At 43.6% G+C, this 25645-nt stretch overlaps 2 protein-coding genes across 4 annotated transcripts in view; one reads left to right on the forward strand and one right to left on the reverse strand.

The window, feature by feature from the left end:
- Window positions 1-11418, forward strand: part of ash2l (ash2 like, histone lysine methyltransferase complex subunit) — an 11603-nt gene extending 185 nt beyond the window's left edge. Inside the window, exons 2-17 of the mRNA XM_080477187.1 lie at window positions 586-652; window positions 1427-1572; window positions 1650-1738; window positions 2654-2748; window positions 4122-4217; window positions 4671-4766; window positions 4973-5048; window positions 5566-5583; window positions 6978-7077; window positions 7349-7566; window positions 7641-7808; window positions 8886-9079; window positions 9170-9262; window positions 10153-10251; window positions 10348-10407; window positions 10907-11418. Of these exons, the coding sequence (XP_080333313.1) occupies window positions 586-652; window positions 1427-1572; window positions 1650-1738; window positions 2654-2748; window positions 4122-4217; window positions 4671-4766; window positions 4973-5048; window positions 5566-5583; window positions 6978-7077; window positions 7349-7566; window positions 7641-7808; window positions 8886-9079; window positions 9170-9262; window positions 10153-10251; window positions 10348-10407; window positions 10907-11014 (1723 nt within the window). The 3' untranslated portion in view covers window positions 11015-11418. The remainder of the gene's footprint in view (window positions 1-585; window positions 653-1426; window positions 1573-1649; window positions 1739-2653; window positions 2749-4121; window positions 4218-4670; window positions 4767-4972; window positions 5049-5565; window positions 5584-6977; window positions 7078-7348; window positions 7567-7640; window positions 7809-8885; window positions 9080-9169; window positions 9263-10152; window positions 10252-10347; window positions 10408-10906) is intronic.
- Window positions 11419-25261, reverse strand: grk5 (G protein-coupled receptor kinase 5). 3 transcript variants are annotated; one of them, XM_080477188.1, is made up of 17 exons: window positions 25239-25261; window positions 24966-25099; window positions 22296-22385; window positions 21916-22028; window positions 20856-20933; window positions 20672-20769; window positions 19743-19835; window positions 19356-19419; window positions 18233-18373; window positions 17338-17528; window positions 17224-17261; window positions 16583-16672; window positions 15698-15906; window positions 14981-15118; window positions 13694-13831; window positions 13474-13605; window positions 11419-12911 (listed from the first exon to the last, which is right to left on the reverse strand). In XM_080477188.1, the coding sequence occupies exons 2-17, from the start codon at window positions 25015-25017 to the stop codon at window positions 12822-12824; spliced, it is 1755 nt and encodes a 584-aa protein (XP_080333314.1). In that variant the 5' UTR covers window positions 25018-25099; window positions 25239-25261; the 3' UTR covers window positions 11419-12821. The 3 variants fall into 3 exon arrangements, with proteins under 3 accessions (XP_080333314.1, XP_080333315.1, XP_080333316.1); XM_080477189.1 differs by having other exon boundaries at window positions 24966-25129; XM_080477190.1 differs by lacking the exon at window positions 25239-25261 and having other exon boundaries at window positions 22296-22422; window positions 24966-25037.
- Window positions 25262-25645: the final 384 nt, after the last annotated feature.

Here is a 25645-nt window from a genome sequence, read left to right on the forward strand (position 1 = left end):
AGCAGATCGGCTATGCTAACAAACGCTACCGTTGCTTACGGTCATTGCGACTGTGAAACAAGCGATTAAAAAGCTTATTTTAAAATATTTTCTTAGTTTTTACCAGCAGACATAACTGTTTGGATTCAGTTTGTCCACCCTTAAGCCCTGTATAGTCCATTAACCTTAAATGAAACACTATAAGGACACCAATGTCCCTACACCAGACTCCGTCCAAATAACGTTAGATTTGTTTATTACAATTTTAACAAAGGTGAGCTTATAAAATGTATAATATAGCACAAATCCACCTGTGCCGAATGATTCTTTAGTCATTGCACGTTTTATTCATATAGAAAAAAACAATGTTTATTGGCTCCTGTAGTCAACAAAGAAGCAAAGCAACTGAAAAAGTGCATATATCTGAATGAAGTTTGGTTCAAAAAGCATGTGTCATATACGATGGGAAAACATGGATGTTTTCCCACATGGGATTGTTTGACAATAGAGAAAGCTCTGCAACAAGCATTTATAAGTACATTTCCTCAGCATCTGTATCTGGTGAGGTTCACATAAGTCTCCAGCTCCTCCTGTTGTGATTTTCAGAGAGACCACGTTTGGAGAACTCCCCACCAGCATGGACACTGAATCATCAAACGGCAAAGAGGGAATGGTAACGTGCAGTCTTCTCCTTCAAATGACATTTATAGTCTCCACAAGCCCATCAGCCTGAGATATATACATCATTATAATACCAGACATGTTACAAGCTGTAGTTTCACCTCGGCCCTCAAACCACTGCACTGATGAAAATCGTTCTACTGTCACAAATAATTCTATAAAGACACAGTTCTCAAAAGAAAATAGAAGGAAGCAGCTGTGAATAAAGACATTTTGTTGCATTTATTGTGGCTTTGTTCAAAACTACAGATTGTTTTGTGTTTTGTTTTGGCTGTGAATGTCCCTGTATTTGTAATTTTTGTACGTGTATTGATATCTTCATGGCTTTTATGAGTGATCTGTGAGTATCATGTAATGGATGTATGACTTTCTGGACCCTAGGGAAAATAGTTGTCACTAATGGGGATCCTAAAACAATAAACTGTGTCAATGCTTCATTATTGTTTTATTAATTATTACACTAGTAATTATTTATCGCATGTTTGGTATTATTTATTGTATAAAATGTCACGTTTTAAACGAGAATTGCATGGTTTAATTTTTTTCTTAGATTTTGGAATATCTTACTGCGGGTTGTATTAAAACTCATGTGGAAATTAGACACTAAATCAAGTTTGTTTTTTTTATCATTAAAATTGACATAAGAAGAGCCTTTGGGGGGCATGAAGACCCAGTATGACTTGCCCTCTTGTACCACTAGAGGGAGGACCACGGTTTGGAAGTCACGGCTGCAATTCCTAATAAAATGGTCATTTCTTGGTTTCAGGAGGCGGCAGGTGAAGGCTCAGAGGCCGCCGACGCCCTCACTGGGTCCGGCGACGAGGAGAGCGGCAGGCAGCTGGGCGAGGTGGAGCTCCAATGTGCCTTGTGTATGAAGTGGTTCACCGCCGACACCTTCGGCATCGACACCGCGTACGTTCACGTCACGAGCACTCGATCAGTGAGCTGTCGGCACCTTTGTGACGAACCCTCCTCTGCTTCCTCCACAGAACCTGCCTCCCCTTCATGACCAACTACGTGTTCCACTGCAACGTGTGCCATCACAGCGGCAACACATACTTCCTCAGGAAACAAGCAAGTGGGTATTCTGTGTTGATTTAAAGCTGAAGGAATTATGATGATATTTGGCCAGGTCACCCTTGTAAAAGAGATCTCAATGGTTTTTTTACTTTTCCTGGTTAAATAAAGGGTAATGACATAATGAAATTTGGTATAATGCATTAGACACCAAACTGAGTCGAGAAACTAAACTTCTGGTGCTTTTCCACTAGTTTCTCCTTCACCTTGCTCGGCTTGACTACTCGCTATTGATGCTTTTCCACTCTGTGTTAGTCCTACCAGATACTTTTCATGGTACCTGCTCAGTTGAGGTTCCAAGTGAGTTAGGAAGAATAGACAATGTGACGCCAGTTAACAGGGGCACCAGTAAAACCGAAACACCGGACGGTGGAGCACCATTGTAACGATCCACATTTTGTAAAATTATTAATAAACGTAAAAAATCTACTATTTTAATTTACTATTTGAGCTTATATCTAATGCATATTCACTCCGCATCAGGAGATACTGATTCTATGGGGGGTGGTTACTTATGCGCGACAGGGCTCCGATGACTCCGCCCACGCCGCGCTTGTACTATATTGTAATGGCAGATTCACAACACGTTGTAAAAAGTCGTGTAGAGGAGAGTCGGCTGGAAAAACGGCATTAGTCTAGGAACAGTTCAAAACTTAGTCTAGAAACAGAATCAAACTTACTCTACAAATAGGTCCAACTTAGTCTTGAAAAGGGTCATAACTGTCCATAAAGGTCGGTTCTTAGTGGAGGAACTTGTCCAAACTCAGTCTAGAAACATCTAAACTATGATTGAAGGTGGTTTGACTGTGACTGTGTTGCTTTATTTTCCATTAAATAGTCTGGAAAATATCCTGAGGCTGCAGCGTCTCACCGAGAACAGGTGGACGAGGATGAAGCTGTTAACTGTGTGTTTCAGACCTGAAGGAGATGTGCCTCACGGCGTTGGCCAACCTGACGTGGCGATCGAGGACACAAGACGAACACCCGAAGACCATGTTCTCCAAAGACAAGGTCCGTGCTGAGTGATCGTACTGCTGCTGATGTGATTATAAACAATCTTTTTACTGCCTCTAGTTGGTCCCAACATATTCAAAATCAGGTGGAAATGTTCCTCCCCAGCCATTCTGCCCCTCCCCCGAGGAATTGGGAATGTTCCCAGTGATCATCTTCACAACATTTCAAACTATTGTGGTGACTTAAAGACTCTTTATTTGAGAAAGTCTGGCCTTTTTCCGGATTGAATTGGTCAAATGTTGTCTTGAGTTGCCGCAACGCCGGTCATTCATATCCCAGGAACCCATGGGCGCAGGTTTACCAAGATGGCCTCAGTTAATGAAACACTGGGTGCGTCCAAATAGTCCCTCCTATCTCCTTTCCTATCCACTTCTCCTTAAGCCCTGAAGTGCTTAAGTGGCGGCCATGATAAGTAGCGTTGGAATTCTCTCTAAGGAAAGGAGGCTCAATGCTTTCTTTAGAACCTCCTTTAGCCCAAGAACCACTGATGCTTCCTTTAGAACCTCCTTTAGCCTAGGAACCGCTGATGCTTCCTTTAGAACCTCCTTTAGCCTAGGAACCACTGATGCTTCCTTTAGAACCTCCTTTAGCCTAGGAACCACTGATGCTTCCTGTAGAACCTCCTTTAGCCTGGGAACCACTGATGCTTCCTTTAGAACCTCCTTTAGCCTAGGAACCACTGATGCTTCCTGTAGAACCACCTTTAGCCTAGGAACCACTGATGCTTCCTTTAGAACCTCCTTTAGCCCAAGAACCACTGATGCTTCCTTTAGAACCTCCTTTAGCCTAGGAACCACTGATGCTTCCTTTAGAACCTCCTTTAGCCTAGGAACCACTGATGCTTCCTTTAGAACCTCCTTTAGCCTGGGAACCACTGATGCTTCCTTTAGAACCTCCTTTAGCCTGGGAACCACTGATGCTTCCTTTAGAACCTCCTTTAGCCTGGGAACCACTGATGCTTCCTTTAGAACCTCCTTTAACCTAGGAACCACTGATGCTTCCTTTAGAACCTCCTTTAGCCTAGGAACCACTGATGCTTCCTTTAGAACCTCCTTGAGCCTAGGAACCAATGATGCTTCCTTTAGAACCTCCTTTAGCCTAGGAACCACTGATGCTTCCTTTAGAACCTCCTTGAGCCTAGGAACCACTGATGCTTCCTTTAGAACCTCCTTTAGCCTGGGAACCACTGATGCTTCCTTTAGAACCTCCTTGAGCCTAGAAACCACTGATGCTTCCTGTAGAACCACCTTTAGCCTAGGAACCACTGATGCTTCCTTTAGAACCTCCTTTAGCCTAGGAACCACTGATGCTTCCTTTAGAACCTCCTTTAGTCTGGGAAAAACACCGTTTCTTTGCCGTCTCTGTTGCAGGACATCATACCGTTCATTGACAAGTACTGGGAGTGCATGACGACCCGTCAGAGACCCGGGAAGGTCACCTGGCCCAACAACATCGTGAAGACCATGGTAAGGCCGTGACACGACGACACACACTGTCACAGAGTCTCGTAAAGTGAAAAACACGATCAGAAGGGAGAGGCGTCACTTCCTGTGTGGACGCAGAGTCTTTCAGGATTCGTGCGTCTCAAAAAACACAATGGAAAAAAAATAGTACAGAGACAAATGATTGGTCCTTCCACATCATTATTACAACAGAAAAAGTAGATTTTCAATAAAAAATCTATCGGAAGAACAAAAAGTAAAAAGATAGAAATCACTATTTCTATCTTTCTATCATTTCTATCTCATCAGTGTATGATTAATGTTTTTAGAATGTAACTAAATACAGCAGCAGTTTGTTTGTAGCTCCCTGTGGTCTGCAGGGGGCAGTAACCTCTGTCAAACCCACTCACAGTTCAGGAAAAGATGTCTGACATGATAAAGTCTCAGCTTGATCCTGGTATTTGTGATGTTTTGCAGAGTAAAGAGCGAGATGTTTTCCTGGTGAAGGAGCACCCCGACCCCGGCAGCAAAGATGCGGAGGAGGATTACCCCAAATTTGGCCTGTTGGACCAGGTATCTACCCCTCTGGAGGAGGAGCTACTCAAACACCTCACGGCAGTTTTTTCTTTTTCTTTTTCAAGAGTTTAGTTCTAGATCAGGGGTCCTCATCTCCCCTGTAGCAGTTGTTGACATGCCGTTCTACAGTACTAATAAAGTGAAGAGAGGAATCTTGCAGGATGAGTGTAAAACTTAAACTCCGTCTTGTCTCCTGTCTGTAGGACCTGGGGAACATCGGACCCTCGTACGACACACAGAAACAGACCACAGCTCCTCCCACAGCCGGCGGCCTCAATGGTGAGAATCCACAGAAGCATTTACACCTGAAATGGGAAATAAAAGACACTTTCTGTCTGGTAGCATCTGTAGAAGCTCGAGTGCGAGACAGGCGTGTTTCCCCATGTCCGATTTGGAGAAATCGGGTAAAATCGATGCGGGTCAGCGATGAAAACACGAGTGTATTTTGATACAACAGGGCTTCTTTATACACATCCGTGTGGATATGTTGTTGTTCTTTTTTAAATCTGCCTTTCGTAGATATCCTTCCAATATTTCATGGACTTTTGTCGGAGTTAATATTGTGATGATAAGTCAGCCGGTGTTTGTGATCTGAAAAAATTGTTTATAAAATGAATCGACTATATAATGTTTTTATTACTTTAAAAAAGCTGAAGCAGAAAGAACAAACCAGAAATCTTGACGATTAATCAACAAAGTCACTGGTGGATTCCCGTAGTAGCTGAATGAGGAGAGTGAAACGACCCCGACGCTGTGAAATGTGACGGTTGTAGTGACTGTGTGCGTTGTTTTCCAGGTGGATCTTCTTTCTCAGGTGAATATGTGGAAGCTGATCCCTGTGGCTTTTTATTCTTTTCTTCTTTTTTTTTGTTGTTGTTGTGTCTTGTTACTTACCTGGATCGAAGTTGGCCCTGAGGTTCTGATCAGTCTTCCTCCTCTTCTCTTCCCAAATCAAACTGACCTTCTTTATTAACATCTTGTGGGCAACTTCATCCTCGCTCTGCTGTCACCCCCCCCTGTCTGCTAGACCCCCTGTCTGCTAGACCCCCTGTCTGCTCGACACCCCCCCCCCCCCCCACGATGCTTCCCCCGCCTCCCTATTAGTGAGCGTTCCTCCTTCGTCTCTAGCTTGCTGCAAACCGGCTCAGACTGAACCCCTTCCCGAGAGTAGAGTGCCATTTTTGAAATTTGCTTGTCGGCTTTCCTCCTTCCCGGCCTCAAGGTTTGTGTCAGAGCCGTTTAAGGCCCCGCCCACATGTGAAAACGCATCGTTTTTAGCGTTTCCGTCTCACAAAAGAGCTTTCCGTTTTCTTGTGTTAGTCCACGGAGACTTGGCTCATGACAAAACTGTTAAAATTTCACTTAAAGGACTCGTCACTCCCAGAAAAATTCCCACGTTTCCTCATTAAAACAAGTACCGTAATTCCCGGACTATAAGCTGCTATTTTATTCACACACTATGAAACCAGCGGATTAAATCATGACGCTGCTAATCTTTGGATTTTTACAGGTTAACAAGCTTCATACCGCCCAATACATTGGTGATGCGTTCAGGTGCATCACGTAATTCTGACCTTTTCTCTTTTTTTCTTTTTAAATTTGGTGGGTGCGGCTTATATTCAAGAGCGCTCAATAGTCTGGAAATTACGGTATGTTGGTGTTGGACCTCAGTTGAAACTTCTGAAAATCTGGAGTTAACCGCTAGCGGCTTGATGTTAGCAGCGTATGAACCTTAAACCCCGTCGTCATGATTGACAGTTCCTGCGGCCAATCAACTCGCCCAACATCCGTGCCAGTCAGAGTCTCACATGTACTCTCGTGACAGGAAGTTGCCTCATAAATTTAAAAAATTGATTGAAAGACATTTTAAGGGAGACTGGAAACGTGAGGAAACCAGGTGACGACTCCTTTAATTATTTCCTGCAACGAGTGAAGAGGCTGACCGTGTTTGGAAAATGCCACGCCAACTAATTCCTGCCTTTTTGTGCCTGCTGTCACCCCGTGTACGCCTAATAACCTGCTTTCAGTGTTTGTGTGTTTGGCAGCTTTAACAGTGATGGCACAGGAATAATCACATTCTCAGATTAAAGCCAATAAGCTGAGAACAAGCCGCCATCGCCACTGATCGCCCGTGTGTGTCTGTCTGCGTGAGTGTGTGTGTTCGTCCGGTTGTACTCGGTTGTTAAAGTTGTCTCCGTACTCTTGAAGGAGCTCTGGCGCCCGGTCCAGGGAAAGGACGGGGAGCCAAACGTAAACAGCAGCAGCAGCAGGAGGGAGCGGCGGCGGGAGCAGCCAAAAGAACCCGAAGGTGAAAACTGGAACCCATATTAGGAGCGAAGCTGTAAAACAACCTTTATTTATTCATTTATTTTGTTTATTCATTCTTTTGTTCAGTCGGTTGTTTCTTCAGTCGGTTGTTTGTTCAGTCGGTCGGTTGTTTGGCTGCTCGGTCTTTATATTTCGTTGTTCTTTGTAGTTTGCTTGGTCGTTTTTTGCTTGTTTGGGTTTGTTGAGTCCGTTTTGTTTAGCTTGTTATGTTGGTTTCTCATCCATATCCCTCCCCCCCTCCGGCGCTGCAGTGACCCTCTGTTCTCGGCCCAGCGGCTGCCGCCTCACGGCTACCCGCTGGAACATCCCTTCAACAAGGACGGGTACCGCTACATCCTGGCAGAACCCGACCCGCACGCTCCCGACCCGGAGAAGCTGGAGCTGGACTGCTGGGCCGGCAAACCCATCCCCGGAGATCTGTACCGGGCCTGCCTGTACGAGCGCGTGCTGCTGGCTTTACACGACCGAGGTGCTCGCCGCTCCGACGACGTCTCCCCCGTTCCTCGCCGTCCTCTACCGTTCTAATAAACGTTCACGTTGCAGCGCCTCAGCTGAAGATCTCCGACGACCGGCTGACGGTCACCGGTGAGAAGGGCTACTCCATGGTCCGAGCCTCGCACGGAGTCCGCAAGGGCGCCTGGTACTTCGAGGTGACGGTAGACGACATGCCCCCGGACACCGCGGCCCGGCTCGGCTGGTCGCAGCCCCTCGGTGAGCGCAGCTTCATACACTCCCATTTCGAAGTGCAGATTTTAAGCTTTACAGCAGTTTTTAAATCTTGTCGAAAGGCCAAATAAAACCAGTTGTGATAAAAATAAAAACCAGATGTGTTGGTCCCTGTTTCGTGGAGGAATTGACAGTAAAACAAACAATTCCTTGCAGTTGACACTCATTTCCTATTGGTCGAAAAGTCGACCCCAACCAGCCAATCAGGAAATTGCATCGCTGTTAGTATGAGGGAAAGGGCATGCAGGGCCCCCTGCAGTGAAACGTGTTTGATACCTGTTCCAGACCTAATCAACTATTATAATAATGATAAACACACAAGAATTGTGTATATATATATATATATATATATATATATTCGCTGTATTGGCTGCTGTAACAATGCAAATTCTTATGGATAAATGGTTCTGCCAGCTCGGTTTTGTCCAAAAACGCCTGGGTTTTCTTGTATTTCTTTGGTAAATAATAGCATAAAAAATGTGTTTTTTGGATACACTAATGCATTGGTTTGTACATATACTAATTATATGTGCTTTCTAAGTTGTGAAAATGTTTCATTACACATGTTTGTGGCTGTCAATATAAAACAATCTAACTTTGTCCCACTCAAATTTAGCTTTTTAAAAAAAAAATAAAAAATTTCAATTTTAGGCCCAATGTGTTCATCCAGTATTTCAAAATGAGTAAATAATTGTAGAATCACATAGGTGAGGTTGTGCTGGAAACAAAGACACCAAACATTCAAGTCATTAATGTTGAAATATAGAGGTAAAAGCAAAAGAAGGTAAAAAAAAACAGCAAATTGACCCCCTGACCCCAAAGTGTTAATGTTCATTTTAATGTTTCCTTTTTTTCTAATATATTCTAAAAGAACCACAGGTTTCTTCTTCTTTTGAAAAACTTTTTCCCGAATAAATAACTAGATTTTTCACTTTTGTTCATCGTGTCAATTCGATTTATGATTTTAAGAAAAAGAGGAAAACTTTCAATATTTGAGTAAAACGGAAGGAGGAACGATACCAGACGTTCACAAACTCCTTTCTCCCTCCTTTTATTTTGTAGGTAACCTGCAGGCCCCGCTGGGTTACGACAAGTTCAGCTACTCGTGGCGCAGCAAGAAGGGCACCAAGTTCCACCAGTCGCTGGGGAAGCATTACTCCTCCGGCTACAGTCAGGGCGACACGCTGGGCTTCTTCATCGAGCTGCCCGACGGGACGGAGACGGCCAAAGCTCTGCCCGACACTTATAAGGACAAGGTGGCGCCGCGCTGAAAGCTCCGAACGCCACGCCTGAGGCCACGCCAGAACTTTGTGTTTACAGAATTCTGTTTTTATTTGTGGTTTCAGGCGCTGATCAAGTTCAAGAGCTACCTGTACTTCGAGGAGAAAGACTACGTGGACAAAGCAGAGAAGAGCCTGAAGGCGATGGAGCCCAGCAGGGTCAGAACCGTTTCCGCCGCGACGTTTCAAGGGACAACGTATCGGGTTTTTGGGGGGGTTTTGCGCTTTCGTTCCAGAAAACTTTAGAGTTTAATAAACCTTAATGTGTTAGAAAAGGATGTAGTTAGTATGCAGGGCCACAAGTTGGCGCTGTTGAATTCTTTACTAAGGCAATGTGTGCACGCACACAGTCGTTGCGTTGTTAGAAAAGTTGCGTGTTTCCACGGAGATGGAGCTTATTTAAAAAGATGTGTTTTCTCACGCTTCCTTGGAAACTGAGTCGGAGCTTTTTTAAAAAGTTGCATTTTTGCCCCGTTTCCAGGGAGACTGAGTCGGATTGTTTTTACAAAGTTGCATTGTCTCCTGCTTCCATGGAGACGAAACATTTTCTAAAAGTTGTGCTTTCCTCTGTTTCCATGGAGACAGCATTTTCAAAAAGTTGCATTTTCTCCTGTTTCCTTGGAGACGGAACTTTTTTTTAAAAGTTGCGTTTCCTCTTGAACCAGAGACAGAGTTGGAGCATTTTTAAAAAGTTGCATTTTCCCCCTTTTCCATCAAGACTGAGTCAGAGTGTTTTCAAAAATTTCCGTTTTCTCATGTTTCCACTGAGATGGAGTCAGAGCACATTTTAAAAGTTGCATTTTCTACCGTTTCCATGGAGACAGAATCAAAGCATTTGCGGAAAGTTCCACCTACGGAGTCTTTTTCCAAAAGTTGTGTTTTCGGCGGCGCCGTCGCCTCGTAAACGAGCTCCCTGGATTTGAACAGTTTTCCGTTTTTACTTGAAAATGTAAGCGGAGCACCAGGAAGAAACTGCTCTCCACAATAAAATCCTGTCGGTACAGCGTGCTCTTATTTGCTGAATTTATGGCTCATTTCCTTTTTTCCAGATGATTTTCTACAAGAACGGGGTGAACCAAGGCGTGGCCTACGAGAACCTGTTCGAAGGCCTCTACTTCCCGGCCATCTCCCTGTACAAGAGCTGCACGGTCAGCACTCCTCCGCCTGGCTGAGTCTTCTGCTTCCACCTTCCCTCCTTCCTTCACCTTCTCTTCTCTTCTTTTCTCTTCCTCTCTTCTCTGCAGGTTTCTGTCAATTTTGGGCCTCATTTTAAATTCGCTCCTAAAGATGTGAAGTACCAACCAGTGAGTGCTGCAGTTTGAAATATTTCAGTTACATCTATTCAAACGTAAATGGAACCAGTGTTCTATCCGGTTTCTAGCTCTCTGAAGTTCTACTCTTCAATTTTTAAATAAATTTTAGTTGTTTGTGGTCTTTTTTATTTTAGGCATTTTTACAATTCTAGTTAGATTAACTTTGTGTTTTTTTTTTAATTTTAGTTTAATTGTTTTTACCTTTTTAGCAACTTTAGTTAGTTGATTTTTTTTTATTTTGGTTGTTTTAAGCCTGTTTTTATATATTTTTGTTAATTTACTTGTTTTTGAAATTTTTTTTTAAGCAATTCTAGTTATTTTAGCTTTTTCAGCATTTTTTTTTGCAATTTTTAAAACATTTTTTAAATCAATTTGTTATTTTAGCCTTTTTACGTTTTTTTTTTTTTTTTTAAATTGAGCTTTTTAAACATTTCTTTTTATTTTAGCTGATTTTAGCCTTTTTAACTATTTTAATGGGCTCGGTTTCCAGATGAGCGACATGGGCTGGGGCGCGGTGATCGAGCACACGCTGGCCGACACGCTGTACCACGTGGAGACGGATGTGGACGGACGCCGCAGCCCTCCGTGGGAAGGATGAACGCCGCCGCGCCGACGGATCAGTACAAACTCACGTCTAGTCGAGGCGTCGCACCTCCCTCACGCAGTAACATAGACACCGAAGGTCAAAGTTCAACCGTCACCATCTTCAAGCTAAAAAAACAAAAAACAAACCACGACTGTGATTCTTTCGTCCGCGTGCCATCAGAAAAACATTCCACCGTTGGTGCTCCGTCTTCAAATGTTGTATATTTTGAAGTTTTAAAGTCGGTTTCACATTAGATTTCTTTGTCCAAACGGAGTGGGAGGCGTCGCCCCGTCCCTCGACACTCTGTGATGTTTCATGGTGTTATTTTGTTTGACAGTGTGTCACTTATTTACTGTTTTATACTCTTGAGTTGAATAATAAAAGAAAAAGAAAAAAAATGAGACATGTACAAAGTGAAGAATGAAATCTGGAATTTCGGAAAAGTTCAAACCATCATTTCCGCCGCGAGGACGATCTGCGTACGAACCAAAACTTTATTCACATGATTTTGGAGTTGGGAGCATTCCAGTTGACATTTACAGGTTAAAAACAAAAACAGAACAACAGTGTAGCTGCCATCAGGAACGCCAGCTCATTCCCAGGAGAAAAGAATTTCATCCAATCATTCGTTTTAACCCTCGCACCATAATTCACACCCACACGACAGAACAACACAACTTAACGAGGCAATGAAATGATTAAAGAAAAAAAAGAAAACCTTCGTTGTGGCCCCGTTTCCATGGCAACGCTCGAAGTGAAAACGCAATCGTTTTCATTTCCGAAAAGTTTCGCGTTCACGCGGAAACATTTTGATGATATTCGTTGACACGGAAACCGAGGACACTCGATGCAGTTTTAACGTGAGGCCACTAGTGGGTGGTGTTTGTTTTTGTAAGGAACCGCACACACCCATGTGCACGGAGAACAATACGCTATAAACATCAACGGGGGGGAGAACACAGACATTCGTATGGAGGAAACTTATAGTCCATCTCCTGAACATGTGCACAACAGCTAATTACTATGGCCGCGGTGCCCATGAGCAATGTCAGCGTTTCAAAAAGGTTTAGCTGGAGAGACGGAACGTTTTCCCCATTTCTACGGTGACGGTGTTTTCAAAAAGTTTACTTTGTCAAAAGTTGCATTTTTTTCCATGGAGACGAGGCTTTTTCGAAAAGTTGCATGACCCGCGACCCGCTTGTTAGATTTCCTTTTGGTGTGTTTTGTTGGAAAACGAAAGACCGCGACAGTAAATGCTAACTGCTACTAGATGCTAACAAGCGCTTACGTCAAGCTTCCAAGTTCGCTGCTCTTTACGAGCCGCGACGGTCCATGTCCTCCTCAAGTCTCCTCGTTTTGGAGGATTTCTCTCCAACACTTAAATGCCACATCAGCGGGCATTTATATTTCATGATTAGGACGTCTTATTGTTGCGCGATCTGTTCGACCCAGGTCGTCGTATCGCTGCGATTCAGCTCGTGTTTTTAATTCTTCAATCTGCACGCGGCAAAATTCACAGCGTGACCAAAAGTGTATTCGCCGAGATCTGAGAGGAGTGACGCTCTGAGCTGCTTGTGGTTGTAACCGTCAGCTGACCGTGGATCTGCACGCATTTATTTAACCTGCAGATATGTCATGTACAACCATGCATCTTTAGAGGCACAATGCAGCGCCTCAATGTCCAAAGCAGGGGAAGAGGAGAGTGCAAACAGGAAGTGGCTTAACATGGAAAAAAACACAGAGGTATCACGGGAGGAAGTCCTCTTCTGCTACAGTGGATGTTGGTTTTAGAGTCTTTAAAATCAGTCTCTCATCATCTTTAGAGGGTGGAGGTGAGAATTCCTGACTTGATGAAGTTTTCGCTGGAGACTAAGCTCTGTTTGTTTTCCTCCGACGTGTCTGATCCGTGCTGCGGGAGGACAGACAGAGAACAAGTCAGTGTTTTGGGGTCAAACCTCGCGAGCTTTTCCCTAAATGGTTCCACTGCGCGATACGAGACGGGACGGGACGGCAATCTGCACTCGTTCTGTTGCGTAGTTCCACCACAGGGTGGGGTTGGGAACGCCTTCGTAACGACGCAGGTATCTTTAACGTCATTCCACAGGAGTGATCGCAGGACCTACGCGGCTGTGGCTCAGGCGTCCGAGCAAAGTCGTGAGCCTCCGTTCTCTGTGACACAGCTTGGGGAAACCTCATCGGAGCACCAGAGGGCGGTGTAGCGCCAACATCCAAGGCATGGATGACGATTTTAACGTCACACGGACCAAAGCATACGCGGTAAATATCAGATTGGCCTTTTATGGAACCCGTACCAATGTGCTAGGTACCCCAACAGAGGGTTTACAGAAAATCGTAACCGTTGGGTACGGTTCTATCGGTACCATCCACAACTTCTGTCAGTGGAGACGCAGGAAAACCCGAAGTGTACCGACACATACTGCGCAGTGGGAATGTGGCTCTGGACTGCTCACGTGTCGGCGGAATATCCGATGCAGCAGGCTACGTTTGGGCATCTCGGGGACCTGCGACCAGTCTAGGTCCGGCGAGCGGCTCCCCTCGGGACCGAACAGGTTGAGCTCCTTGAAGCAGCCGGTCTCGATGATCTGTTTGGGGGTAGAAAGACAGAGAGAGTTGGGCGAGGTCGGACCCAGCGGTTTAGCGATACAGAGTGCGTGCTGGACGTGGACTGGCCTCATTCTGCCAGGATATGGGAACGCTTCCTGTGTTGAACTTGGAGTAGAAGTTGTCGTCGGTCTGGTCCAGAGAGACGCCCTTCACTGCGGAAAACTCTTCGATGTCCTGAACGTCGCTGCAGTACACCAGTCTGGGCTGAAGGAGGGAAAACCAAGCAGCAGATACAGTGAGTACTTCAATCAGTCGTATTTTACACATACAGCTAACGTCAGCGTCTTGGACGTTTTTGTGGAGAGAATGAAGCAAGAGTGGCGGGAAAATGGTGGAAATAGAGAAAAGAATGTTTGACTATATTGTTGGTGGCTGGTAAGAAGGAGAGATCAACTCCTGATGTGTGGATGAAAGTAACATATATATTTACAAGATGGAGAGGATAACACTATATCAACCATAATCCGGTAGTACCTGTATCACGATGGGAGAAATGTTCGTCATGTGAAACCACAAAGACCAGACTTTCCAAATTTATGAATGTTTAAATAATCGCTCCCTTTTCCCTTTCATATTGTTCAATGTATTTTTGTGTATTAATATAAAATATAAAAAAAAAATCATAATGAAAAATGAAGAAATAAGGTCACACATTTGAGGATACGTGTATATTTGTAGAAATTTAAATAAAAAAAGTTAAAACACTGAAAAAGTTAGTTTTTGAAAAGGGCTACAAAGTTTCCTGAAACGCTCCGTCTCCGTGGAAACGGGGTGAAAACGCAGCCTTTCTGAAACGCTGCTACTGTGAATGGAAACCGAGGCCGTACGTGCATCATTTTTAACCCGCCGCAGTGTAAACGCAAAACTTTTCTGAAACGATGGAGCACTTTAAAACAACTGCAGCTGAAATGCTTTAAAAATAATAGACTGATAACAGCAATAAAACAAAAATACAGTTACACTATTATATTTGGGCAATAAAACAGGCCTAATTCAATGTACAAAACTTATATGAAATGTTTTGTATACAATATATATACATTTTATTATTTTTTTATATATAAAATTGTTCTATGAAACTTTTAATTTCTTTATAGAAACCTATATAAAATATAAAAAGAAATGATCAGAAAAATGGGATTAAAAAAAGATCTTTTCTACTTTTATAGCAATTTAAGGTGAAAAAAACAAATCTCGTAGTTTTCATGGCAGTTAACATAATAATAATAATTAAAAACAATTGATGGATTTTGATTTAAACTGTCAGATGAGGCGAGGAAGACGAGCTCTAGAAGACTGTGTAGTTTAACTTTATAATGAGGATGGGAATGTGTTTTAATGGGTTTATCTTACGTCTGGTTTAAAAGGAGCTTCCACCAGTCCGGCCTCCAGCATGCGGAAGTTGATGTTTCTAAAGAAGGAGTGAACCTGAATTTCTTTTCCTCCGTAACCGCGGCAACCCAGACGCTCTTTTGGGTTTTTGTTCAGCAGCTGCAACAGTAAAATAATAAGATTAAAGTTCATACTGCACTTTTCAGAGCAAGTGTGTTGAACATCTCTGCTTCAAAAACAAGTGTTCAACGTTAATAAGTGACTTTAATACTAATAAAAGTCAAAATGATTTATTATTATTAAATAAATGCAGCTTAAATTACTTTACAATTTAAAAAAGTATAAAAATACACAAAGTTTATAACATGAGGTCAAAAAAGAGGAAGATATCAACCTGTTTAAACCGTCTTCTTCATTCGGTAACTTGGCAGATACTTGATATATGTGATATATATTTTTAGGAATTAAAAACATCCACTTCTGTAGATTAAACCCTCATGATGTGGATTATCTGGGTTCAACAGGTCAAGCCTGGAGACTTTAGAAACTGTAGCATTTTTGAGGATGAATGTCATTCTTTGCCGATGATCCACCCTTCTTCAATCCTCCATATTTCAGAAACTAAAGTCGTTCCAAGTTTGGAATTTTGCACCGTAGTTGTTTGGCCTATCGACATCGTGCGTGTAAAAAACCTAAAGATGTAGCTCTGATGTGAGGCGGTAATGGCCCTGAACTCACCGAGGAGCAGAGGTCCTTCACCTCTTTGCTGAATTTCTCGCCATACTCCTCCTGGTCGTTCTGGATCCTCCTCTCCATCTCGGCCGTCTTCGGTCGCTCGCCTCGGGCCCGGAATGCCGGGTGACCCGCCGTCATCTCGTAGATGAGACACCCGAGGCCCCACCAGTCGGCGCTGATCCCGTAACGCTCATGGCCGACCACCTCTGGAGCTGCATCCCGGAATCCCAAAGAGAAACCAACGGTAAAGTTTCCCTTCAGGGTTTGGCTCAATCGGCTTTAAAGTCCCTCTACCAGAATCCACACGGGAAACATGGACACATTTAGGACCCACTTTTAGTTGTTGATGTACAAAATGCAACTTTTTGAAAACACAATCTCAGTGGAAACGTGCAATTTTTTTTCAAAATGCTCTGATGGTCTCCATGGAAACTGGAAACTGCAACTTTTTGAAAACATCCTCTCCGTAGAAACAGGGGAAAATACAACTTTTTGTAAACAACCGTATCCGTGAAAATGTGCAATTCAAAAAAAAAAGCTCTGACTCCTATTCCATGGAGATGAGAATACGCAACTTTTTGAAAACATTCTCTTTGTGGAAACGGGGGAAATGCAACTTTTTGAAAAAATCTGTCTCTGTGGAAACACGCAATTTTTTTGAAAATGCTCTGACACCATCACCATGGAAAAGAGAAAACGCAATGTTTTGAGAACATTCTGAAAATTCAACTTTTTGATAACAATCCGTCTCTGTGGAAACACGCACATTTTTCCTTTTAATGCTCTGTCTCCATGGAAACTAGAAAATGCAACTTTTTGAGAACATTCTGACTCGTCTCTGTGGAAATGGAAAAAAAACACAACTTTGGGTTTGGGGTGGACACGTACCCATGTACCCCAGCGTTCCCACCCGGCCTCGCACCAGACTCCCGTCAGACAGCTTCACGGCCAAGCCCAGGTCAGAGATGCGGATGTGCCCTGAAGAGAACAAAACCAACTGGTTTCATGGTTGAGATGCTCCACTCCCGTGACGCACTTTCCCTTTTTTGGCCAATCGCCTCCGCCCCGCGGCTCCACCCCTTCCTCAACAACCTGCTCTCAGGACTCTGAATGCGTCTTTAGCCACCACTAAAAATAGCCCGGCTGGCCACACCTGCATGGAGTCAAAATACCACGAGCCACTTCCTCCTCCTCACGGCGTGCAGGTGTGCCGGAGCCGCAACGTGATTGGCTGCAGGTCTGATTACCTGGCAGCTGCTCCGGGAAGCTGCAGAGCTAAAAATGGACTGAAAGTTTCCCTGCAGAGGACGAGTGTGACCTTACGACAGGTCACCAAGCAACACACACACACACACCCACACACAAACACACACACACACACACACACACACACACACACACACACACACACACACACACACACACACACACACACACACACACACACACACACACACACACACACACACACACACACACACACACACACACACACACACACACACACACACACACACCCACGTACGTACCGGCGTCGTCCAGCAGAATATTCTCCGGCTTCACGTCCCTGCAGGAGGAAAGTCAACATCTGATTGGACGAGTTGCAGACGGGCGCGGGTCACGACAGGAAGTGATCTGCTCACCGGTACAGGATGGACTTGTGGTGCAGGTGCATCAGGCCGCAGCAAACCTCGGCGGCGTAGAAACACACCCGCTCCTCCTGCAGGCCCGCCTCCCCCATGTTGTAGATGTGGAACTTCAGGTCGCCGCCGCTCATCATGGTCAGAACCATACACAGGAAGTGCTTGGTCTCGTACGCGTACGCCAGGTTTACCTGCGGCGGCGGCGGCAGGAGGCCGGATTCATTAGGAACGCCTGAAAACTTTAATCCCACCGTTCTTCTTTCGATGGAGCAAAACTCCGGGTGTTATCACTCCAACTCTCACCTCAAGACCCCGAAACGTCAAGAAAAGACCTCATTTACTATCGCAACACATAATTCATTGAGTAAATTTTATCATTTGATGAGTCTTTTTTTTTTTTTATATTTGCAAAAATTGCAATTCTACACAAAAGAAAAAATTCATTCAATAATTCATGAAGTATCTTCACCAGTAAAACTTTTTTTTTACTGGAAATATGGTTAATTTAAATGAATAAGACGTTTGAAGAGAAACAAAAATCTGCAAAATTAAAGAAAAATAAACAAAAACCTGCTAATTTAAGCAAAAAACTAGGAATTTAAGAGAAGCTAAATTCTCCAAATTAAGAAAATAAAATCTGCTAATTTAAACAACAAGTAACTAGAAATTTACGAAAAACTAAAATCTGCAAATTTAAAAAAAAAAAATCACATTTAAAATAAAGTCATGACACTTGAAGTGTGAACGACTAAATAAATACTCAATAATCAAGGTAAATAAACAAATGAAGGAATGAAAATGACGTGTTATCAGAGGTCAGTAAATCTTCACTGTAAAGTTTCATGGGTAGAGTGAGCTGACAGGAAGTGGGGGCGCGGCGCCGCCGTGAACTCACCACGAAGCGACTGTCCAGCCTCTCCAAGATCTGCTTCTCGTTCAGCGCCATGGCTTCGCCTCGCCGCCGCTTCACGTGGGTCTTCTCCAGCTTCTTGCAGGCGTACATCATCCCGGTGGCTCTCACCTGGCAGGCCCACACCTGAGGAGACACGCCGCGTAAACCCATCACCTGCTCAGTCAACGGACTCCGGCTGGAGGCCGACTTCATAACTAAAAAAGATGGCCGCTTCCTGTACCCGACACCAACGCCCGCTAGGGTTCGCGTTGAACTTCGGGTCATATTGACAGATTTTGTCTCAAAGATTTGCAGTGACGCAAAGCGACGTAGTGACGAGCAACAAGCTAACTTCTTGCCCCGGCGCCTTCACTACACCATCGTCTGGATCACATGTGGAGTTTCTTAAAGGAGCCGTCACCCCCACGTTTCCTAGTTTAAACACGTTTATTGGTGTTGGACAGTTGAATTTTTCCTGAAAATTTGGCGTTTGAAAGTGGCTGAGTTTTTTTCAGTTTGGGCACCAGTAGCCGCTAATGGCTAGCCGCCAACCGCTAACAGTACTACTTATAAACTTTGACCCGTGTGATTTACAAGTGACTAAATCTCCGCGGTGCGTTGCTCTGTGGAGTGAATGTTTGTCGACGGCTCCACCCTTGTTTTTTTATTTTTATAATTCATTTGAGCAAAGCACCGCTAAGCTATTGACGCGTGCCTCACACCCGTACCAGTCAAACTCTCCCGCCGTCCCGCCAGAGGAAGCTGCGGTATGAAAAAGTGTGAGAATGAGCTCCATGTTTGTTTTTTGTTTTTTTCCCTAATGCATTTTAAGAATTGATATAAAGACAATTTAAGGGAGACTGGATACGGGAGGATAACCAGCTTGGAGACTCGTATGAGCTCGCCCCGTGACGTAGACCAATCACAGCGCTACTTCCCGCCGAACGCTTCCCTCCAGGCTGTCTGAGATGCTTAGAGTAAAAACTAGATGTCACTATCAACGAGACGTGACTCAAACACGTTTTATTATTCAACCTTTTTTGACAACATCTCATGAGGTAACACTCTTGTCCTTCCGCTCCCCGTGTGTAAATTGCAGCCTGTCTATAAGCAGTCATGATCTTACCTCTCCGAAGCCTCCTTTCCCCAGCAGTCTGTACTGTCTGAAGGCATGCTTGCTGATCGGCTGCCTTGAGGAGACAAAAGCAGTTCATTCATTCAGAGTACCTGTTTTTTTTTAACCCCCTCTACATCTCTATGGGCAACGTTCACGCCGCAGGGAGACGCGACTAAATTCAGTTTTTCTGCTCACGAGTGACTCGTATCCGACCTGTTATGTCACCATTGGAATGTTACAGAGTCAGATTTTGTTTCGCACCGGACAAAAAAATGGGAATTGAGCATGAAGACCTGCAGTGTGAAACGGAGCCTGGGAGTGAAGCTGTGAGCTTCACCTGGCGCCGAGCCAACACAATCCAGATAACCTTCTTCCTTCTTTTCCCGCCATACTGACCTCTCCAACATCTTCCACTGTAAAAAACGATCAAAAAACATGGAGTCCTGGTACTGAGCGAAGGGCTCGCCGCTGAGGTGTTGATGCAGATCTCTGAAACAGGAAACAGGTGCATTATTACTCATGTATGACACTAGTGGGAGGAAGATGCTCTATAATTTGGATGTAGGAGGAGAGAGATGCTCTATAATGTGGATGTTACTGGAGGAAGATGCTCTATAATCTGGATGTTAGCGGGAGGGAAATGCTCTATAATCTGGATGTTAGAGGAGAGAGATGCTCTATAATCTGGATGTTAGAGGAGATCGATGCTCTATAATCTGGATGTTAGAGGTGGAAGATGCTCTATAATCTGGGTGTTAGAGGAGAGATATGCTCTATAATCTGGACGTTAGCGGGAGGGAGATACTCTATTATCTGGATGTTAGCAGGAGGGAGATGCTCTATAATCTGGATGTCGGTGGGGGAAGCTGCTCTATGATCTGGATGTTGGAGGACAAAGATGCTCTATAATCTGGATGTTAGAGGAGAAATGTGCTCTATAATCTCGATGTTACTGGAGGAATATGCTCTATAATCTGGAAGTTAGCCGGAAGGAGATGCTCTATAATCTGGATGTTAGAGGAGGGAGATGCTCTATAATCTGGATGTTATAGGAGAGAGATGCTCTATAATCTGGATGTTATAGGAGAGAGATGCTGTATAATCTGGACATTAGCGGGATGGAGCTGCTCTATAATGTGGATGTTAGCGGGGAGCTGCTCTATGATCTGTATGTTGGTGGGGGAAGGTGCTCTATAATCTGGATGTTAGTGGAGGAAGCTGCTCTATAATCTGGAAGTTGTATGGCAAAGATGCTCTATAATCTGGATGTTAGTTGAGAAAATGCTCTATAATCTGGATTAGAGGAGGAAGACGTGTGAACGTACGCCTGGCAGTCCTGAAAGACGTCCTTGTTGGCGTTGAGCTGCAGACCCTCGATGCAGCTCTCCTTGTGCTTTGACACGACCGACACGCTCTGGCTCGACTGAGGCATTGTGGGTAAAAACAAAAGGGTCAAAACAGCAGCAGAGAAAAAACTGAGGCAGATTCTAATCTGATGATGGGTCACACCTGAACCATGAGGTATTTCTGGACGATGATGAAGCCGAAATCCATCCGCTCCTCATCCGACTTTGTCCCAAAGGCCTCCTGAATCATCAATTTTTTTACTTTTAGATATTCCAGAATTGAAACGGTTAAAGCCAAATAGAATATTACTACACAACTATTTCCTACATTCTGAAACTCTAGAAACCAATAAATACACGCGTCACAGAAATCAACTAAACATGTCGGTTCTAGACGTTCTCTGCCTTTTCTTTTTATTGCCTTCATGCAAAAAACCTCTCAACACTTTATCCTCGCTCACGAATCTGATGGTGATAATTGACACATTAAAAAGCCGTAAAAGTGCAAATAGATTAAAGCTGATCAATTCCAGCAGGAATATCTTGGCTGTTCTTAATTGTTTAATGAAGTCAAATTATTTCAAACAAAAAAAATTTTTTTTAAATTACTTTTAGTCAGCGCTCTAAAACAATAAATTATGAAGTGGGACTCAGTTTACAGCGATTTGGTCAAAGGTCACATAAAGGTCAAAAACCTATTTTCATCGCAACGCGGTCAGTTTCAATCCGCTTGACGTCAAACCAACGCAAGAGAAAATGTTCACTTTTCAATTCCCTATCCTCTGACATGTCACATGACGCAGTGACATCATCACGCTGGTTCGCCGTTGGGGGTCAAAGGTCGGGGGGGGGGGGGGGGGGGGTCGTCACACGGAAATTGTAAAATGTGTGTACATCAGTATCAAATAGTGAAAACATGAACTATTCGGATGTGACAGATGACGGAAGCAGTGGATCAAATGACCTTGTAATCTATTGGTTTCCATGGTGACAGATGTGGCGTTGGTGAAGGTCTGCGCTCTACCGAGTGTAGCTCTAGTTACAACTTTATATATATATGAAGGTAAATCGTCCTAAAATAAATTCATGAATTACACTGAAACATTTCCGAGCTGAAACTGCATCTGTATCCTCAAATGAGATGTGGCCGTAGATTAATATAGTCCGATCTAATCCAGATTAAGACTGCTCGGATATCATTTTGCAGATGAGTGTGAACGTACCAGGGCGTCTTGCAGGGACATGAAGTTCTGCAGCTCCTTTCGACTCCGACAGAAGAGCCTGAACTGTTCCCGCCCAATGGGCTGCTTCACACACAGACTGTAGTAATCCCGCTCTGACGGAGGACACACACACACACACACACACACACACACACACACACACACACACACACACACACACACACACACACACACACACACACACACGCTCTTCATATACTTCATCTCGTGACGTCACGCCCCGGCCAATCGGTGGCCTCCGCTGGTTTGGGACGTCGGTGGAGGAGGTACTGGAAGAGTACCTGGTATCGGGCCCGGCCTGACGCGTGATGGAAGAATCTAAAAAGTACACGCAGCTGGAAAGACTGCAGTACACTTACCGATACTCATGGCCAGGTCTGCACACTGTCTGATGTGAGGGAAGCGGAGCATGTCTCTCCATTTCCAGCTGCGACCTTTGCTCCCTCCACCTGCAGCAAACAGGAAGTAAAGATCACCATTACATTCCTGGCGGAGGAAAAATAAAAGTACACACAGTTTTCGCTTTTCGGAAAAAGTACAACACTTAAACGCATTTTATCATCGAAGCGAATTGTTTCCATATTTCTGTCCATCTCTCATTTAACTTGACGCCGTGATGACCGCCGCAACCTAGAAGAACCTCCCGGTTTTCCAGCGAGACGGTGTGATGTAGAGCCCAGTGCATTCTGGGTAGTAAACTAACGATTTATATAAAACATTTAAAAATTGTAAACGTTAAATGTCATGAATGCAATTTGAGGCTTTTTCTTCATTTCAGAACATTTCATGGTTTTATATATATATATAATTATATAATTATTTAATTATAGAAATAAAGATGTTCGATACCATAATGCTAACAACTGGCTAATGCTACAAGCGAAAGTCCGCCGATACTCAAGCTAACAGTCGGCTAACGCTAAAGCTAACTGCACGTTTTTTGTTTTCTCTGAACTCTGGTTTCTTGAAGGTGAAGTGAGTCATCGTCAATGCAAATGTACATAATTCAGCAACGTGAACGTTTCTGCATTGTCGTTAGCATTAGCATTAGCATCCAGTGTCGCAGCCTTAAGAAAAAGTCTTTTTTTTTTTTTTAACCTGAATAATTAAAATCAGTTAAACTACAGACGTTTTAAAGCTCTACGGTCCAAACTGTTTACAAAGATGGTTTTGTAGAAGCAGCAGTTTATTTCTTCATATTCAAAAGTAAAACAACAAAGAATACTTTTCAGGTTTGGATTACCTGAAAAATTTAGAAACATATCCAGCATCTCTTAAGTAAATAATCTGATTAAATCTGGTTTTGAATGGAATTGAATTGGTTTATTTCGGACGTGTATTATTATTATTATTATAATATTCTCATGTTAATACTTTATTCATTATGATTTCTGTTTATTTGTTTTGCCCAAAGTCTTGTCTGTCATCCTAATAAAAAATATTTTGAAAAAAACAAAACAAGCAAAGAATGAATATATATATATATATATAAATACATACAGTATATATCTTCTCTATCATTAGTCAATCAATAGTCCCAAGTGATTTAAATGAATATATAATAAATCCTTATTATACCGGTGTTAAAACTTGTCTTGTGTACAGCTTTTTAAACTTTAACGTGCATGTTTTACATTTAAAGGGAAAAAAAAAAAAAAAAAGAGAAAACTTGAGTGACGTACAGAATCTTTAAAGAAGAGGATGGCGGCGGTGGTTCACAGCAAACATCCGCTGGTTGCGTAACAAACCTGCACGCGCCCGGCCCGTCAGGTTTTAGACAATAGCAGCTCCGCGGCGTTTCGTTGAGTCTATTTTTAGCTCCGGGAAAACCTGCGGGACGGCATTTCACCTCCCAACGTAACTTTAACCTCAGATATTCCCCGGCGCCGTCGTTTGTTTACCAACAGTTTCTGAGTTCAACCTGAAGGAGAGAAAAGACTTTCGCACGAGTCGGATTGCCGGCGGGAGAAAAGCTACGGGTTCAATATCACCAACCGTAACGCCAATGCTAACCGAGAGTAACAGATTACAATCATAACATGAGTAACTTGGCGGCTCATTGGGGTCGTTTGTGAAAAGATGTGATTTATCTCCCTGTGCTAACTCTTAGCATTAGCTCGTTTCAAGCCGTTAATGCTACTAAACTCCTGTTTGCTGGCGGTAGAGCGCCTCGTTAATCCTAAACTATTAAACATGAACAATTTCCACAAGTGACATTAGCATTTTCCTCTGGCTAAGTAGCTGTGATTAGCATTAGCCGCCATGTTAGCAGTGTTAGCCATGTTTTTTCACTAATTGACATAATTTAAGGTAATCTGGATTATAGAGCATCTTCCTCTGACTAACATCAGATAACTTCCGGATTATAGAGCATCTCCCTCCACTAATGCACTGATTATAGAGCATCTTCCCCCCCACTAACAGCCAGATTATAGAGCACCTTCCCCATTAACACCCAGATTATAGAGCATCTTCCTCCATTAACATCCAGATTATAGAGCACCTCCCCTCTAGCATCCAGATTATAGAGCACCTTCCCCCACTAACATCCAGATCATAGAGCATCTTCCTCCACCAACATCCAGATTATAGAGCACCTCCCTCCTCTAGCATCCAGATTATAGAGCATCTTCCGCCATTAACATCCAGATCATAGAGCATCTTCCGCCATTAACATCCAGATTATAGAGCATCTTCCTCCATTAACATCCAGATTATAGAGCAGCTTCCATTTACTGATGTAGCTTCGTAACTTTATAGTTTTTTTATGACCAAAAGAAGTTTTTGCTAGTTTGTTTGATTACACAAATGCATATTTTTATTGTTCAATTTTAAGTTATTTTTTTACAAAGGAGTTGTAAAGCAGTTAAAAGGAAACGGAACTTTGGAGTAACTGGATCAGTTACTTTTTTTGTTTTCACCAAATAATCTCACTTTTTTTTGTTACTTACATAAATTCCAGTCTAAATCGTTTTTTGTGAGGAGAAGCCATTAAGGAGGGTTTTTTTTACTTCGTTAATTCTTCTCACCTTCTCGGGCTCGGATCAGAGCGCTGTTGGCCACCATGCTTTCGATCTCCATGCAGGAGGAGGAGGAGTGCGTGCGGGGGGGGAACAGTCCAGACCTGCGGGCGGAGGGGGGGGGTCAGTCCATTAATCCACACCTGCGGGGGGATTAGTCCATTAGTCCAAAACTGCGGGGGGGATCAGTCCATTAGTCCAGAGCTGCGGGGGGGTTAGTCCAGAGTTGCGGGGGATCAGTCCAGAGCTGCGGGACTTCTGAGCCGATCCGAGCCGCCTCACCTGTAGCTGACTGCTTCATGAATGGAGGCACGCCTCTGCGCGCATTACCTGAGATTTGGAACCACTCCCTCCCCCACCTCCTCCTCCTCCTCCTCCTCCTCCTCCTCCTCCTCCTCCTCCTTTACTCCCTCCTCCTCCTGAGCTCCATCCATCCATCCACGCGCGACCCGCTGCGCAAAAAGCGTTATTACGCACGTTAATTACATCAGATTTTCGTTTCTTATTTATTTATCTGACAACCGGTTTTAGTTTTTACAAAGCGAGTGATTCAGTGAGTCATCTCGAGACAAAAGGCAACAATTCATTCATTCATTCATTCATTCATTCATTCACTTTTCAAAAACTCAGAGACACAAAACAACCAGAATGTAATATATAGCGACAGTAAAAGCTCCAGTTGGATTAAC

Source organism: Lipophrys pholis, assembly GCF_963383615.2.
Source record: "Lipophrys pholis genome assembly, chromosome: 12".
NCBI lineage: Eukaryota > Metazoa > Chordata > Actinopteri > Blenniiformes > Blenniidae > Lipophrys > Lipophrys pholis.